This window comes from Ruditapes philippinarum, unplaced genomic scaffold, assembly GCF_026571515.1.
Source record: "Ruditapes philippinarum isolate M1 unplaced genomic scaffold, ASM2657151v2 ctg11028_1_1_1_1, whole genome shotgun sequence".
Lineage (NCBI taxonomy): Eukaryota > Metazoa > Mollusca > Bivalvia > Venerida > Veneridae > Ruditapes > Ruditapes philippinarum.
Genome location: NW_026866973.1, coordinates 10,176 through 27,375, shown reverse-complemented (window position 1 = coordinate 27,375; position 17,200 = coordinate 10,176). Strand labels below are relative to the sequence as shown.

Here is a 17,200-nt window from a genome sequence, read left to right as displayed (position 1 = left end):
AATAAATGTCATTTTCGATTACTTTTAGTTTTATTTTCCGAACCGATTTTGTTGATTTTAAAAACTTTCAAGTTGAGCTAGCTACTTATTATACAAATTTGTCACATAGTTATACTTAAATGAAAAAAGAAATAGTTTATTATAAAATCATTAATATTTTTTTCTTTAACTTTAAATGATAAATGATTTGAAAATTGGTTCTAAGGTGAAAGACTTATTAAAAGTAGATCTGAAAGAAACAAAAACCATCATTTGGTTACTTCATGTATGTTCTGCCAAAATATTATGGTTAAATGTTGAATGAACATTCTTATTTTTGAAAAAGTTAGATTTGTCTTTGTTTATTATATAAAGGATCTGATTTTTTAATGTTCCGCACATTGTCATCATCGTCTTGTATGTGTTTTTTTTTTTAATTATTATTATTACTATTACCAGATCTGAATTTTATTATTATTATTTGAAATATGCATTTTGTTGTACTATGACATTTTATTTTCATGAAAAAAGAATAAAAAATAAAATAATAAAACATGTAAATGTGAGTTTGTTTTATGAAGAAAAGTTGTAATTTTGCTATTTAATATGTACAATGTACATATATAATACAAGTACTTTTGAGCATAAATCTTACAGACGCTACAAGAAAATTTCAATACACAGGTTTTGCAGCATAAATTTCACCATGACATTGCTTACTGGTAAAAAATGTAAAATTGCGGAAAAGTACTCTGAAATAAAGTACTCTGAAATTTTTACCCAAAACTGCTAGAAAACCCATCTAACGGATATATACATGCAAGAGTTACAATTTCTGGAGAGCAGGTTGGCTGATGGAATCTGACAAGGTTATGGGGACCGACGTCAGGTTGATGGCAAATGTTCAACAAATGTTTTCCTAGTCTGGTGATCAAAAATTCCTTTTCAATCCTCTATGCAAGCATATCACCTGCTGTGCAATCCCAATATTTGCCTTTGTAAATAATGTTGAACACACAAGGCTTGAGAGAGAAAATGACAAATTTTGGTTAGTGTCCATGATATTGTACTAATCTTAAACTATGTAGGGTCTCTGTTGCTGAGTGGTTAAGGTCATTGACTTCTAATCACTTGCCCTTAACACCTGTAAGTTCTAATCCCGACAAGGACTTTGTACTCTTTCATGTAAGGAAGCTATCTAGATAGCTTATGGAACATGGGTGGTTCTACTTTGGTGCCTGCTGCTGTCTGAAATAATGCACAGAGGTTAATCTCCATCAGTAAATCTGGAAAGTCACCATATTACCTTTTACTGTATTGGAGTGACTTAAAACCAAACAAAAAGAATCATCAGATTACCAAAACATCAAAGAAATGAACAAGCAGAACTCATTATATGTATGTTGATTTCATCTAATCTTGGATAACAGACAAACTTACTGTTACAGTTTGACAGTACTTACCTTTCACAATAAAGTTATCAAAGCGATACTCTTATACAAAGATGTAATTGTAATGGTTGTTTGAGTCCCATGATTAGATGGGAAAAACGAACATTCACCGAGTCTCGGTGTATAACTACTATAATATTAGAGTAGAGCCCACAGTTCTAAGAAATGAAAGGCAGATGCCTTAACCACTTGACAACCACTCCTTTAAGTTTACATTAATTTTTTATGTAAACATGAACAACTTTGGTTGCTACAAAAAAAGAGAACCCCCAAAAAAGGCAGGCTTTCTCCAGACTCTTACATAATAAAATCAGAAACATTCACATTTTTACATTTTATTTTACAACAATAGACAATTAGATGTCATAAGGTAATAAAATAAATATGAAAATTTATTACCAGTAAATCCATTCACCAAATATACATAATAAACAAGTATACATGTAGTTCATTCAATCATAAAGAAAAACAACAAATAAACAATGAGCTTAGTGCATGAAGGAGAGTATGAGGCATTCTTGAAAAAATGCTTGTTTGCTGTGTCACATGGCCTTTTACAATGAATAAATATTTTTAAAACAAAATGGCAAAAATTAGGTGAACACATGTGAAAGTAAATTTGTCTATGGAAATGAACTTGCCGCACATGGTCACATTATTGCAAACTTAACTTTTTTATGGTGGTCTAATTATCATTTCCAAAAATCTTACTTTTTGATTAGTCTAAAATATTTTTACAATACTCACTATTATCAAATTGCACAAACACATAAATAATGGTTATTTCTTTTAATCTTCAAATGGTAAGAAATGGAGATGCTTAACTCTTAATTCTCGACTCTTTATAAATTATTAAATGAAAACCATTCACATTTCATCATATGAAGAGTGAAATTTAAGCTCAATGTTTCACATTTTCAATATTTCATAAGCACCTTTCACATTTCATTAACAACAGTTCACATTTTTTCACATTTTCTACAATAGCATAACTATATTTATGTAGTAGCAGATCTGTAACTTTTCATGCTTTTATCACTACAAATATTAACATCAAATGCATTTGCAACTCGTGATCAGGCATTTTTTGTTTCATTAACAAAATCACATTAAGCCTATGATAACAAGTCCTACATGTATATTTTTGTAAAAATGCATCAAAAATGGTCAACAATTGAGAAGAAGAAATGTGCTAATTACAAGACAGCAAACATGCACAACTACATATACTACAATATACATTACAATAATTTTCATTCATACAGATATTTTTCTTCTTCACATCTATCATGAATAAAATTCAATACAAATATTATTAGAGGTATAAAATGCTGCACTTACAACTGTAATTAAATTACATAGATAATCTACATGCATTTTAAATCAATATCCGATATCTAAAATAATCATCAAATTTATTGACAAATAATCAAATTCATTTTCCTAAAATGATTATACATTTGGTTGTCTACATTATTAAAAAATTAACAACACATCACACAAGACCATCATCAGTAATCTATAGTCCAGACCAAAAATATAAAACCTGAAATTGTACACCAGTCTGAAAATAAAACACTCTCATTGGCCAATTTCAAATAATGTTTCAAAATAAGCTAGAATTTTGGACTGGTCTACAATATTCAGGATTTTTTTATCCTTTGGTCTGTCATACTGAACTAGTCTTAGGCTTTGCAAAACATGACTAGTTGCCTCTGGACACATTTATTTAAATCTGTCCGAACAAAATTATGGCTTTCAAATTTTATTTGAAATAAGTCTGGCATATAGGTATCTAAAAACAAGAGGGCCATGATGGCCCTGAGGTCGCTCACCTGTATATAGGCCCCCGGAGCGGGGCCAGTTTAAACCCCAGGGCTTTTATTTGAACAAACTTTGAAGACACTCATTAGAAGATGTTTCACAATGTTAAGTTTTTACTACACACATGTAATGAAAAACAATGATCTCCCCCTCCCCCCTGGCAGGGCCAATTTTCACCCAAGGGCTTTTATTTGAACAAACTTGGTAGACATCCATAAGAAGATATTTCATGCTAAACATCTAAGCTCTAGCTCATTGGGTTTTTTAAAAGAAGATTTTTAAGTTTTTACTACACACATATAGTTAAAAACAATGACACCCCTGGGGCGGGGCCAGTTTTGACCCCAGGGCTTTTATTTGAACAAACTTTGTAGACACTTACTAGAAGATGTTTCATGCTTAATATCTAAACTCTAGCTATTTGGGTTTTTTCAAAGAAGATTTTTGAAGTTTTTACTATATGCATATAGGGAAAATCAATGACCCCCCCGGGCGGGGCCAATTTTGTCCCCAGGGCTATTATTTGAACAAACTTTGTAGACACTCACTAGAAGATGTTTCATGCTTAATATCTAAACTCTAGCTATTTGGGTTTGTTCAAAGAAGATTATTTAAGTTTTTGCTATACACATATAAGGAAAATCAATGACCCCCCGGGGCGGGGCCAATTTTGACCCCAGGGCTTTTATTTGAACAAACTTGGTAGACACCCATTAGAAGATGTTTCATGCTGAATATCTTAACTCTAGCTCTTTGAGTTCTTTAAAAGAAGATTTTTTAAGTTTTAACTATCTGCATATATGGAAAATCAATGACCCCCCTGGGGCGGGGCCAATTTTGACCCCAGGGCTTTTATTTGAACAAACTTGGTAGACACTCATTAGAAGATGTTTCATGCTGAATATCTTAGCTCTAGCTCTTTGGGTTCTTTAAAAGAAGATTTTTTAAGTTTTTACTATATGCATATAGGGAAAATCAATGACCCCCTGGGGCGGGGCAAATTTTGACCCTAGGGATTTTATTTGAACAAACTTGGTAGACATTCACTAGAAGATGTTTCATGCCAAATATCTAAGCTCTAGCTCTTGGGTTTTTTTTAAAAGAAGATATTTAAAGTTTTTTCTTTTGGTTGCCATGGCAACCAGAGTTCTGCATGGAATTAAATTCTTTGAACAATTTTTAAAGGTAACCACCAAAGGAACATTCCTGTGAAGTTTGGATGAAATTGGCTTAGTGGTTAATGAGGAGATGTCATTTAAAGTAAAAGTTTACGGACGGACGGACGGCCGGACGACGGACAGACGCCGGACGAAAAGTGATTACATAAGCTCACCCTGTCACTTTGTGACAGGTGAGCTAAAAATGAAATAGCAACATCTACATTTTTTATAATACTGGAACTATTATCCATACAAAGTATATCTTTATTTTGTTTGTCTAAATATGCACTACATAGGTGTATAAAAAAGGGAAAGCAGAATTACAAATTGATAATAAAATATTACCTACACAAAAATTGTATGTAATGATTATCTAATATTTCTAACCAAATGTAAATATTTACAATTTATGCAGTTAATGAATTGATGAAAACAATATCAGTAGTAAGTTGATATACTACATGCTGAATACTATCTGGGATATACAATAACTTATTGTATGTCCCAGATACTATTACATATTTTCATTTTATTGCATTCCTACATCCACATACAATGTTCACATTCACAAACAATTCATTCAATATCACACTCTTGTATACATTGCTGTAGAAAAATAATGTTAATTAATCTTTGCACATATCGTTTAACCTTTCACCTGCTGGAACTGAGAATGAGTAACCTTTGCCATCAGTATAGGGCCAGGCTAGCCTGCACTTCCATGCTGTCTGACCAGACTCAATACTGTTTACTCGCCAACTTTAATTTTCATCTTGTTACATGCAGAATCGATAATAAACTATACCAAAACTAAAAGTTGGACAAGTCTATTTAGGCAGGTTAAGGGTTAACGAAGAATTCAAAGAGTGATATGAAATTCAGATCATAGTTTAATTGAGCCGCGTCACGACAAAACGCATGACATTGGTTTTGTAGTGACGCGGCTCAATTATATATAAGAGGACATGATGCCAGAGAGAAATAATGTCTCAGGAGGGCCTTGTCAACCAATTACTGCTCTAACATGACAATTTGTTATTCTACACATCAAATAAGTGTATTGAGTAAAATTATCATTGTGCTCTAACTGATTATCAGTTTGCTATGGCACTTGTATTATTCATGATTTGGACAAAATGCAGTTCTGCAAAAATACATAAGTGCAACACAAAACGGTTATTTTTAGACTGTAAAGACCAAAGTTGCTCAACATTAATCTTACTTTTTTCCATGTCTATTCAACAAACTTACTTGGTGAATATTTGTTTGTATTCACAGAAACAGTTTTAAAACTATTGTAATTGAACAACATGTGCAACACATGAAATAATATCACTTTAAAAGTAAGAAATATATCTTATATTCTTGCAAAAAAGAAGAAAAAATACGTTTTTTTTTCAACTTTCACACCTTAATCAAACAGAATAAAACAGATGTCATCCTATGCATTATTTATCTTGCAATAAATCATTTCATTGACAGGACAGAAAATAAATATCTTAATTCAATCAACATTCTTGTGAATGTTATTCACACATACAATAAAGCTAGACAATAACATGCATTGTGCATTTTATAAAACATTTTTTACACAGCACATAATCATGCACAATAATTTATTAAATAAATAAAAAAAATACTGTCACCAGTTAAAAGTCAGATACTATGACAATGTGTATCATAAATAAAGTTATTTTAGAATTTTCTTGTCAAATCATGTGATAAATCTTTACAAAAAATTGAGCCGCGTCATGACAAAACCAACATAATGACTTTGCATCCGCGCAGTCTGATCAGGATCCATGCTGTTCGCTTACAAACCCTATTACAAGTAGAGAAACTGATAGCGAACAGCATGGATTCTGATCAGACTGCACGGATGCACAGACTGGTCATGGATCAATACTGGTCGCAAAGCCATTATGTTGGTTTTGTCATGACGCAGCTCAAATGTTTATTTATGGTCCTTACATCTCTTGCTGATTTTGTACATCTTAATAAATAATTCAAAATGTTTTCATTCAATTTCATTGATATATTGCATCATGTAATGTTAAATGGTCATAAAACAATTATCGCACACCTGCTTGTGAGCAGTAGACTAAATTAACACCATATATCGTCACCCTTGTGCAGTAACGTAATAAGTTCTTCTAAATGTAATCAGTTAATCAGTTATTGCACTAGGGTGACGATATGGAGCACATAAATCAAGGTCTCTGTAGTCTTAAAGCAGAAGACATTTATGGTTGACTTTGAGTCATAACAACAAAATACAAATCGGTCTTACACACATTTTCTTTTGAATCAGAATAAACATCCTTTACATGTCAGTTACATGTAATGGCCACAGTATAATGTTTAACTTCCCATATCTACTTAACTCTTTATGAATATCTCATTATCAGTATCAAAAACTACAAAAACTCTTATTTTTATCCACAAATCTCTTTTTTTTTTTTCAACAAAATCTTTTATCCTCACAGAAAATATCCACAAAGAAAAGTATAAAATCATAAAGCACCATAAAGAAATTGCAAAAAGACCTGATAACCAAAGTCTTAGAAATAAAGAAGTACAACCTGGGCCAGCTCACTTATCTTTACCCTTACCTTGCTGGAATCTAAAGTAATAAGCCACCATTACAGAGCCAGGTGAGTCTGAACATTCGTCCAATCAAACAAGGCTCTATACTGTTGGCTGACCAACATAAAACTTTCATATCCCTAAAGATGATAATGGACTGTTCCATAATGGAATCTTGATAAGTCCATGTAAGAATTTTAGCAGGTTAAGGGTTTAATCACACTTCATGATTCCGCCACCAAATTTTGATTTTCATTCAAATTAAAATAATATCCTAAAATGTTTCTATTCTAAAGCTGTTTCTTATTGGAATCTGTTTGGGCTGTACTCTTCAGGAAATTGGAATCTATGGTGACCTTGACCTTGGATCTTTGGCAGGGTGCCAGCATTTGGTATCACATTCCATGACAATGTCAAGGTCACATTTTTATTGGACCTGAAATAAAAAGGTGAATGCTGTATTTAGAACATGGAAATCATAAGAACAATGCTTAAATGAATGACAGACAGATTGTGTAACTCATAATTGATAAATTATACAATGAAATTACAAATAATTATGAAGATGAGAAAACAGCAATATACAGTGACTTTCCAGCTTTCATGGTGGCAACAATTCCCTAGTAGATTTCAGGCATAAATGGTTACCTCAATACAACCACTATCCTTACACTTATAATCAGACAGCCAGATAAGATATTCGATATTCCTTTAAAAATCATGGCATGGAATGTTATGAATATAAATATTTGTTTTCAATTCAATACATTATATTTTAGCAAATGTAATATTTCAACTTTTAAGTATAATGTTATCACTCCAAAATATAACACCTAGAATAATTTTCTATTAATTCAGGATTTAGTGTTTGATTCTGGAAAAACAACAACAAATATCAAAAATAGGAAATTTATTTACCTGAGCCCATTACCATAATCCCAGAAGTAGTATTTGGTGTTAGCTTTCCTATAGTCTAGAATAGAATTCTCCCCACGCCTTATAATCTTGTCCCATATAACAACCTGGTTCAGTGCCTGAAACATCAAATATAAAATATACAATGTATATTTGGAATTTAAGAATTTCACCATCATCAAATATACACATAAAGACCAAAATATTTCAGCACAACATTTAACTAACGTTCAAAGGTGAATTTGAATTCATTCATTGCTAATTTGCTATGGTATCATGAAATTGACAAAAAGTTAAAATAATGGTCCTTTAAATTGTAGTTAAGGTTTCTGTCTCTCAACCCACCGATTGAGGGTTCAAGCACTACTTAGATCACAGCCATGTTTTCTCATAATCATATGACACCAGACAGTACTAGCTACTAACGGGAGGCAGTCTCAGAATCGACAAAGATAAGTTGCAAGAACTTCTTTTATTAACAAGTAAATTTAAACATATTTAAACTAAATAATTAAATACCAAAATTAGAAATGTAAGCTAAGACGTTTTTGATACTACATACATGTATAAAATATTTTCCTGAAAATGAAATATAACTTGAAAGGGTTTATGTCACAAAAACATATGTCTCTCACAACTAGGTATGGTACTGATCACTCTTATGAAGTATTGTTGAAATCTTACCAGCTGTTTGACCTCTGAAAGCTGGACAAGATTTTTCTATTTATAATTCTGGCTGCCATTTTGTGCAGCAAAGTGGAACGTTCTGGCCATATGCACAACTAGGGATGGTACTGATCACTCCTGTGAAGTTTTATTTAAATTCCGCCAGCAGTTTGACATGTGAAAGCTGGACAAGGTTTTTCTATTTATACCTCTAGGTGCCATTTTGTGCAACAAAGCGGAATATGCTGGCGATATGCACAACAAGGTATGGTACTGATCACTTCTGTGAAGTTTCATTGAAATCCTGCTTGCAGTTTGACCTGTGAAAGCTGGGCAAGTTTTGTTTTTTTAGCTCTTGCAGCCGCTTTGTGCAGTGAAAAGGAACATGCTGGCAATATGCTCAACTAGGGTTGATACAGATCGGTCTTGGGAAGTTTATTTGAAATCCCCCTAGGAGTTTGATCTGTGAAAGTCGAACAAGCTGAATGCACAACAAGGAAGTATGTTCTCCTAGTCACACAAGCACATTGTACTTCTGTGTTTGTACGGACGGACAGAAGGACAGTCTAACAGTGAAGGCAAAAACAATCTGTCTCCCAAAAGTCTCACTTCAAAAGTAAGATATTTCATTTGAAGATCATTAATATTTTCCCCTGAGAATATTGTTTCCTTTTTAGTTCTTTCCAGTGTAATTGAATCAATATCACTTGAACGATCAAATTAATCTAAATCCTTTAATAATGAGAGACAAATATGTTTAATAGAAAAGGAGATACTTACATGGTCTTCAGTTTTATATTCAGCTGTCAAATACAGGAACAACTGTTTCACATTCCAGTTAAATATATCTGACAAATGTATCAATAGTCAAGGATAGCAAATTACTTAGAAACTAGACCTATCACTGAAGGTGATTAATACCCCCACCAGCAACTTTTTGAAAAATAAGTAGTCTGAAGAAAAATTTCAACACAAACTATCAACTGTGTACAAAGAAATATTTCAATTAATTGTAATCCCAACTGGGGTCTCCAAATAAGCTTGCTTTTCACAAAGTTTGATTACAATATCTCATTCCTAACTCTAGTTATTGTCCGGAAACCATTTTTCTATTTTTAGGAATGGTGACCTTGACCTTGACCCCAGGGGGTCCAAATGCAATACCAACCCAGGTCTTCATATAAGCTTGCTATACACCAAGTTTGATAACAATATCTCATTCCTAACTCTAGTTCTTGTCCAGAAACCATTTTTCTATTTTTAGTAACGGTGACCTTGACCTTGACCCCAGGGGGTCCAAAAACAATACAAACCCAGGTCTTCATATAAGCTTGCTATACACCAAGTTTGATTACAATATCTCATTCCTAACTAAAGATATTGTCCAGAAACCATTTTCCTATTTTTAGTAACGGTGACCTTGACCTTGACCCCAGGGGGTCCAAATGCAATACCAACCTAGGTCTTCATATAAGCTTGCTATACACCAAGTTTGATAACAATATCTCATTCCTAACTCTAGTTATTGTCCGGAAACCATTTTTCTATTTTTAGTAACGGTGACCTTGACCTTGACCCCAGGGGGTCCAAATACAATACCAACCCAGGTCTTCATGTAAGCTTGCTATACACCAAGTTTGATTACAATATCTCATTCCTAACTCAAGTTATTGTCCGGAAACCATTTTTCTATTTTTAGTAACGGTGACCTTGACCTTGACCCCAGGGGGCCTAAATGCAATACCAACCAAGGTCTTCATATAAGCTTGCTATACGCAAAGTTTGATAACAATATCTCATTCCTAACTCTAGTTATTGTCTGGAAACCATTTTTCTATTTTTAGTAACGGTGACCTTGACCTTGACCCCAGGGGGTCCAAATGCAATACCAACCGGAGTTTTCACATAAGGTTGCTATATACCAAGTTTGATTACAATACCTCATTCCAAACTCTAGTTATCGTCCGGAAACCATGATGTGGACCGACCGACGGACCGACCGACCGACCAACCGACCGACCGACCGACAAGCTGACTCCTATATACCCCCCCTAAACTTCGTTTGTGGGGGTATAATTACTTAGAAATCAGATATTTGTTACAATTCCTATTCTATTTATAGGAAGTATTAAAGAATCACATATGCATGTCATAAAAAAATTAAATTAATTGGAAAAAAAGAAATTTAAAAAATACCAAACACACTTTTATTATATTGACTTACAAGTTTTTAATTATAGTTGCAAACAAACCATTAAGGAAGATGATAAATTTTAATTTAAATATAAAAATACATCGCCTTATTAGATGTTTTACTTTAAGTTACAGTAACTAATATAAAAGACAAACATGAAAAACGCCGGAACAGGGAATAAGTTTAATTACTTTATTAAAACCTACAAGTTTTGGTTCTTCTTGTAAGGAAACTGCAAGTTTGTGATAAATCATTATAAATTGAAATAGTAGATCCATAAAAGTAATAAATCATTATTAATTGAAATAGTAGATCCATTTCACATTTGAGTAATGGGGGATTAAAAGGATATATCTGTTTGTAATTTAATTTACCCATGAAACAAGTGCCAACCAAGATCAGCTGACACCAGTTATAGTCTGCAATGCCTGTTTAGTCAGTACACAGGATGAAATTCTCCCAAAAAATGATGAATGGTTATATAATGTTTGTCTAGATTGAATAATGGACAAGTCCATTTAAGATTTTCAGGTTGTTCAGGGTTAAAAAGGATATCTGTTTGCAGGTCAAAGACAACAAATCCTAAATCATTCTTCTCTCTTGATGCACTGTAATCAGGTACATTTTTACTGAAAATAAAACAAATATATATACAAATATATGTCAGTACTTAGATAAGTCATATGCCACTTTGTGTAAAGCATGTTCCTTTTGCATTGATCTTTTATCGTACATTTAATTTCCTTCAAATCATTACTGATTTAATTGGTTATATGCATTAGAACTAGATTGATGTCACATGTCAATATTTTGCTATACATTTTTGCAGTCATCTGTTAAAACCTAACTAAATAAGGTAAATGAATGTTTTTTAATGTAGCTCAATATTAATCGGCGGGGTATTTGGTAATGGAACAATCCCAACTTTTCAGCTTAAGAATAATGTTGAGATGATTCAAGTGAAGGAAGCGGTTCATGAAATACTGAATGATACCTTTAAAATGTAAAATAAAAATGAACGAGATTCATTTTTATATCTGACTTACCCTTGCGTATTTTCATATTATTTGCCCGTACTGCCTCTTTCCGATCAGCTAACAGATTTTTCAACAATAACTGACAGTGAAATTATATATAAAATAAATTCTCTTTCAATTCTGCGAATATTATCATTTCAGCTAATAAATGCATTAACATTTTAAAATTTCACTTCAATTATTACTATGAATCGAGGACAAATCATTACTGACCCATTTTCCAGTTCTTCAAAATTTCACAACCACTTTTCAATCAGTTAACAAAATATAAACTGTACCACATAAAAATTGTCATACAATGTTAAAATATAATTAGTTCTGTATTTTGGAGAAATTTTGACAAACTCAACTTCCGATAAATGGTAATAAACAATTTTAACCTAATTATAATGCCATTTTTCAATCTAGATATCTATTTGCAGTGGTAAAGCTGTCACAATTGGGGTATGGATGTACATTTCAATTTGCATAACAGAAAAAGCATGTTCTTGTGAAATATTTAGGATCTTAGGGTCTATATGACCCCATTCTAGTGACTCCTTACTGAAAAGTTATCACAGAGAATGTTTTTCCTTGGTTAAGTGACTGTTACTTTACTGATGTATTACCTTCCAATTAAAAACTGTATGGTAAAATATGTACATATTAAAATTACAGCTTTTGAAACATAATGACTTCATGATATTGAAACAGTTGTCCAACTTAATATCCATTTCTGCAGACTGACAAAAAATTGAGTCTGTAAATCAATTATTTTTAGAAAATTATTGCGATTTGTAACTGGGTAAATAAAGGATTAGTGGAAAACACACATTTTACATATTTTGAACTAAAATGCTAGCATTTTCTTTTTTATCGCCATAATTGACATTGCTGCTGATAAATTTAGTCAAGGTGACTACAAGATTAGTCTCAATTTTTCGATGGCAAAAGACAGACCGATTTTATAATCTGATATTTCATAGATGTCTGTCTTTACGTCGCAACCAGTTACGATCAAATCTGTGTCGGAAATCGAGCCGAGCAAAATTTCAATTTTTTCACTGCAACATGAAAATTTTCACAATGGCATGTATATTTGTTGTTATAAACCATACATTGTCTTTAAAAGAATCATAAAATGACAAAAAATAACTTAAATTACCTAAAAACTTTAAAATGGTACCTGTCGCTGAAATGTAAACAGCGAACGTGATAACCAATGAAAACGTTTGTTTTCATTTAAGCATATTAGTACACCCAAGGAGGCTGCATGCGGTAAACACATACAAAAGCGCTATATATCATAAACATTTTTAAAGGTGTTAGTTAATATTTTGAATTCATTTAGATTTAGAAACCACTGGTGATGAATATATACTTAAAAATTATATTCTCGTACGCTTGTCGCCAAAAAAATCACATAGTTTTTACTGCGAAAACCCGGAAGATCCCTCCGACAAAATTTCAGCACAATAATTAATTGACATCAAAACATTTATAATAACAGTCCACATAAATGATCAGTATTATCAAAATAAAAATATCTTTAAAGAAACAAATAAATAACAGGCAGATTCTATGAATGTGCCTAACTATAATAGAACGACTTAAGTTAACTACGCGCTCTCTTTTTTATCCCGAACTTTAATATACGTACCTGTACCGACAGAAACATTTAAATATTAAAAATTTTGTAAAAGAAAATTAAAGCATGGTCCAAAGTACCTAGTATTCGTTTACCCGGTTGTGATTTAATTCAAGAGATGTTGTAATCATATTGAATAGAAAAAACAAATGAAAACAAGCGCCAACAAAGTGCCCTTTTTCCCCCTTTCCTTCCTGTACAACTAGAATTGAAGTAGTCAATAGTTTAATGACAGAAAGTCATGCAGATCCTTTTGTCTACAGCGGTCAAATTTTGTCCAGAGCAGGGAAATAATTATTTCACGCGGAGAAAGACGTAAAGAAATGAATGAAGCTTGCTTTGTTCTAGCGCAACGTATCTAAGTTGATCAGATTATAAAATCGGTCTGTCTTGCAGTCGTAATTAATATCTAGACTAAGTCCATCTGTGATAAAAGTTATGAAATTCAAAACTTGGATACATTAAATGAAAGAGAAATTTAAAGAATAATTAACTAGTTTTTTTTGTAAATATTAAAAGCACATGTATACAACATGACTTACAGTCGAGGATCGTATCGTATCGGGGGAAAAAGACAGATGGTTGTAGTTATTCGATCAGCGCGTAAATTGTTTACGGCATGGCTTCAGTCATGCTTTAAATTATCAACAGAATTTACGAAAATCTTTATAATTTTTTAGGTGATATTTGCCTGTGAAGTGATTGATGTTTAAAATATCTTTCTTCCAGTCTAATTTATTGAAATAAATGAAATGGAAAATTATAGATAAAAAAAAATCGCCAAAAATCGTATGTTAGAGCTCTTGAAAGATAAGCAAAGAAAATGTAAAAATTCTCCGCATAATCTTCGTTTACAACAAAAACTGAAAAAAAAACTCCGCTATTTATAACACAATTCATAGAACTTATACTTTGGTTTTCTTACATATATGCGGAAAATGATCAGACATAAATGATTGAGGGGATATTCCTACGTTATCGCGTGAAAGAGTGGATGAAATTACCGATCGCGTTAATTACTGGAAAAAATGTATTTCTAAATCACGTTTTCTTGATATTAGGAAATGAATATTTCTAATTTTAAAATGTTTATTATTATTTTCATTTCCCTGTTATGATTTGAAGATTGTGTGTTTTTTTTTTTTTTTTTTGTTAAAGAAAAGAATAGATATTAAACAGCAAACTCCTTGATAAACGAAACATTGGAGATTGATACACTTTGTGAAATATATAGTTATTTATCAAGTTTCAACAGTGGTTTGAAATCTTCGTATTAATAATGATAATAATAATAATTTTAATTAAAAATAATAATGATAAAAGGAAAACGTGTATCTTTCCCGGAGATCTTTTATTTTTAGGGTTGTTTTGTTGTTGTTCTTTTTGTCTTTTTTTCTAGTATTCATTTTGTTGGTAACTTTTTTAACGTGACATACAGTAACTAACAACTTTCTAAAAAATATGTATAATCATTCTCGTCAGTTTTAATATAATATTCATATAGATAGCAATTGGAAAATGACAGTATCAATGCCCAGGACGTGTGTATTAATCTATACTTAACGTTTGAGTTATTGCCTGGATCATACCCTAGTTAATTTATTCACTAAAGGACTAAATAAAACATTTGCAGACGAAACAACCACAAAACCCGTTTTCATGTGTACAACGGAATTCCCGCAGTACATACTGCAAGCTAGTGAGATTTATCAATACACTACAGGTAGAGTTTTAGCGGTGTAAAACAACAAGAGCTGTCCGTAAGACAGCGCGCTCGACTTTTTTATTGCTTGCCAATAAAAAAAGTTTTTGCAGTAAAAGGCAATACCCTTGAATATTACAGCAATGTTTATATGACATAATTTATGGTAAAGTGAACAAGTGGATAGGAATGAATTTTTTTAGATTTTTTAAGTTTTTTAGTGCTTGCCTAATATATACAAAAACATTGACAGTTAAGGGCCATAATTCAAATAAAATCTTTGACAGAATTACCTTCTCCTGGACATGTTTGGGAATCATGATTGTAAACAAGTATTCCAACTTTCAAATTAATATCTCAAACAGTTCAGTCAAAAAGTGGACATGGTACTAAAAACTTAACCAAGATTCTAAGTCGATAAAAAGGCCTTAATTTTTAAAACAAATCCTTGACAGAGTTACCTTCTCTTGCGTACAGATGGGGGTAATGATGTGAAATAGCATTAAAAGTTTCAAAGCAATATCTCAAAGGGTTAAGGCAATAAGTGGATTTTACCCATATTCAATGTATTTTCTAAGTCAAAAAAGGGGCATAATTCTGTCAAAAACCTTGACAGAGTTATGTCCTCTTGTCTGTTGATGAAGGTCGTGATGGTAAACAAGTATGGTCAGTTTCAAAGCAATACCTCCAATGGTTTTGAAATAAAGTGAGGTGGTACAAAAAACTTAACCAAGCTCAATACACTTTCTAAGTCAAAAAAGGGCCATAATTCTGTCAAAAACCTTGACAGAGTTATGTACTCTTGTCTGTAGATGGAGGTTATGATGGTGAACAAGTATGGTAAGTTTCAAAGCCATACTTGTAATACTTCTGAAATAAAGTGGGGTGGTACGAAAAACTTAACCAAGGTGTGACGCCAACGCCGACGCCGACGCTAACGCCGACGCCGGGGCGAGTAGGATAGCTCCCCTTTTCATAGAAAAGTCGAGCTAAAAAACGTTGATATGAGTAGGAATTTGTAACCGTTGTGCATTAAAAACATATAACTTTCTGATCAATTTTCTTTAAATTTATTCTATTTTGAATAAGCTTTGCAGGTATGTAATTTTTTTCAAGAAATGTTGAGTTTAAATAAATATTTGAAGCCGTCAAAGTTAGCGACGAGATTCTGGTCGCTGGCACATACACAAAAAAGGAAAACTTTCCGCATTACTTTGAATCGTAAGTGGGTTGTGCGCGAAGGGCGACCATCGTATATATAAAAAAAGCCCTAAAGCGCACTATTTGTTGGGCTAACTACAAGATGTGCTTACAGTTTGGTTACATGACAAATAAGGTCAAAAATAAAAAAATTCGAGGGATGATTGAAAAGTGGTTGTGATTGAAAACTGGCAGTATGTGGATTTAGTAATTTACAATGAATTAGGTCTGATCCCAACCCAGGACTCACAGAATACCATACCACAGCTTTAGCAGCTGAGTAATCAACGTGTTATCCCAATTAGTGGACACTTTTTTACCGTGACATTTCCACTTTTGATTCCTTACCAAGTTAATGTCTAGACTAAGTCTTAAGCCGGTGACATATGTTTGAGGTAATTTTATACTTACACGATGACCTTTCCGGTGTTAATGGCAACAACTGCCTGGTGATCATTGAAATATGTTGATAAAAAGCACAGAAAGGTCAACCCTGCCATCACGCTTAGCGTGAAGGCAAAAATTGTGTTTAATCTCGCCAAAACAGTATTCATGTTTCGCTTTTTAAAACAGGAAGTAAACGTGTCCTAGAATGGTTTATCCAGAATATAAATTTATGATCAAAACTAATTTCTGTATATACAAATTGTGTACCAGTCTAGAATGAAACATCTAAAATCCGTAATTACAACACGGAATTTGGAACGGGAAGATTAGTTTAAGGTCTCACGCAGTGATCTCCCCTTAATTTGGCGTAGGGAGGTAATCACTTAGTCTGGATTACCTGCCCCTGTTACTAATTCATCAGGAACAGTGGAATTGGGAATTATGCCTCAAATGTGACTGATTTACTATAGAA

At 32.5% G+C, this 17,200-nt stretch overlaps 1 protein-coding gene across 1 annotated transcript; it reads right to left on the bottom strand.

Moving 5' to 3' along the window:
• Nucleotides 1–1,749: 1,749 nt before the first annotated feature.
• On the bottom strand, nt 1,750–16,937 carry LOC132734385 (signal peptidase complex subunit 3-like). Its single transcript, XM_060721119.1, has 5 exons — nt 16,753–16,937; nt 11,331–11,404; nt 9,362–9,438; nt 7,919–8,034; nt 1,750–7,436 (listed from the first exon to the last, which is right to left on the bottom strand). Exons 1-5 carry the CDS (start codon nt 16,893–16,895, stop codon nt 7,304–7,306), a joined length of 543 nt encoding a protein of 180 aa, XP_060577102.1. The 5' UTR covers nt 16,896–16,937; the 3' UTR covers nt 1,750–7,303.
• Nucleotides 16,938–17,200: the final 263 nt, after the last annotated feature.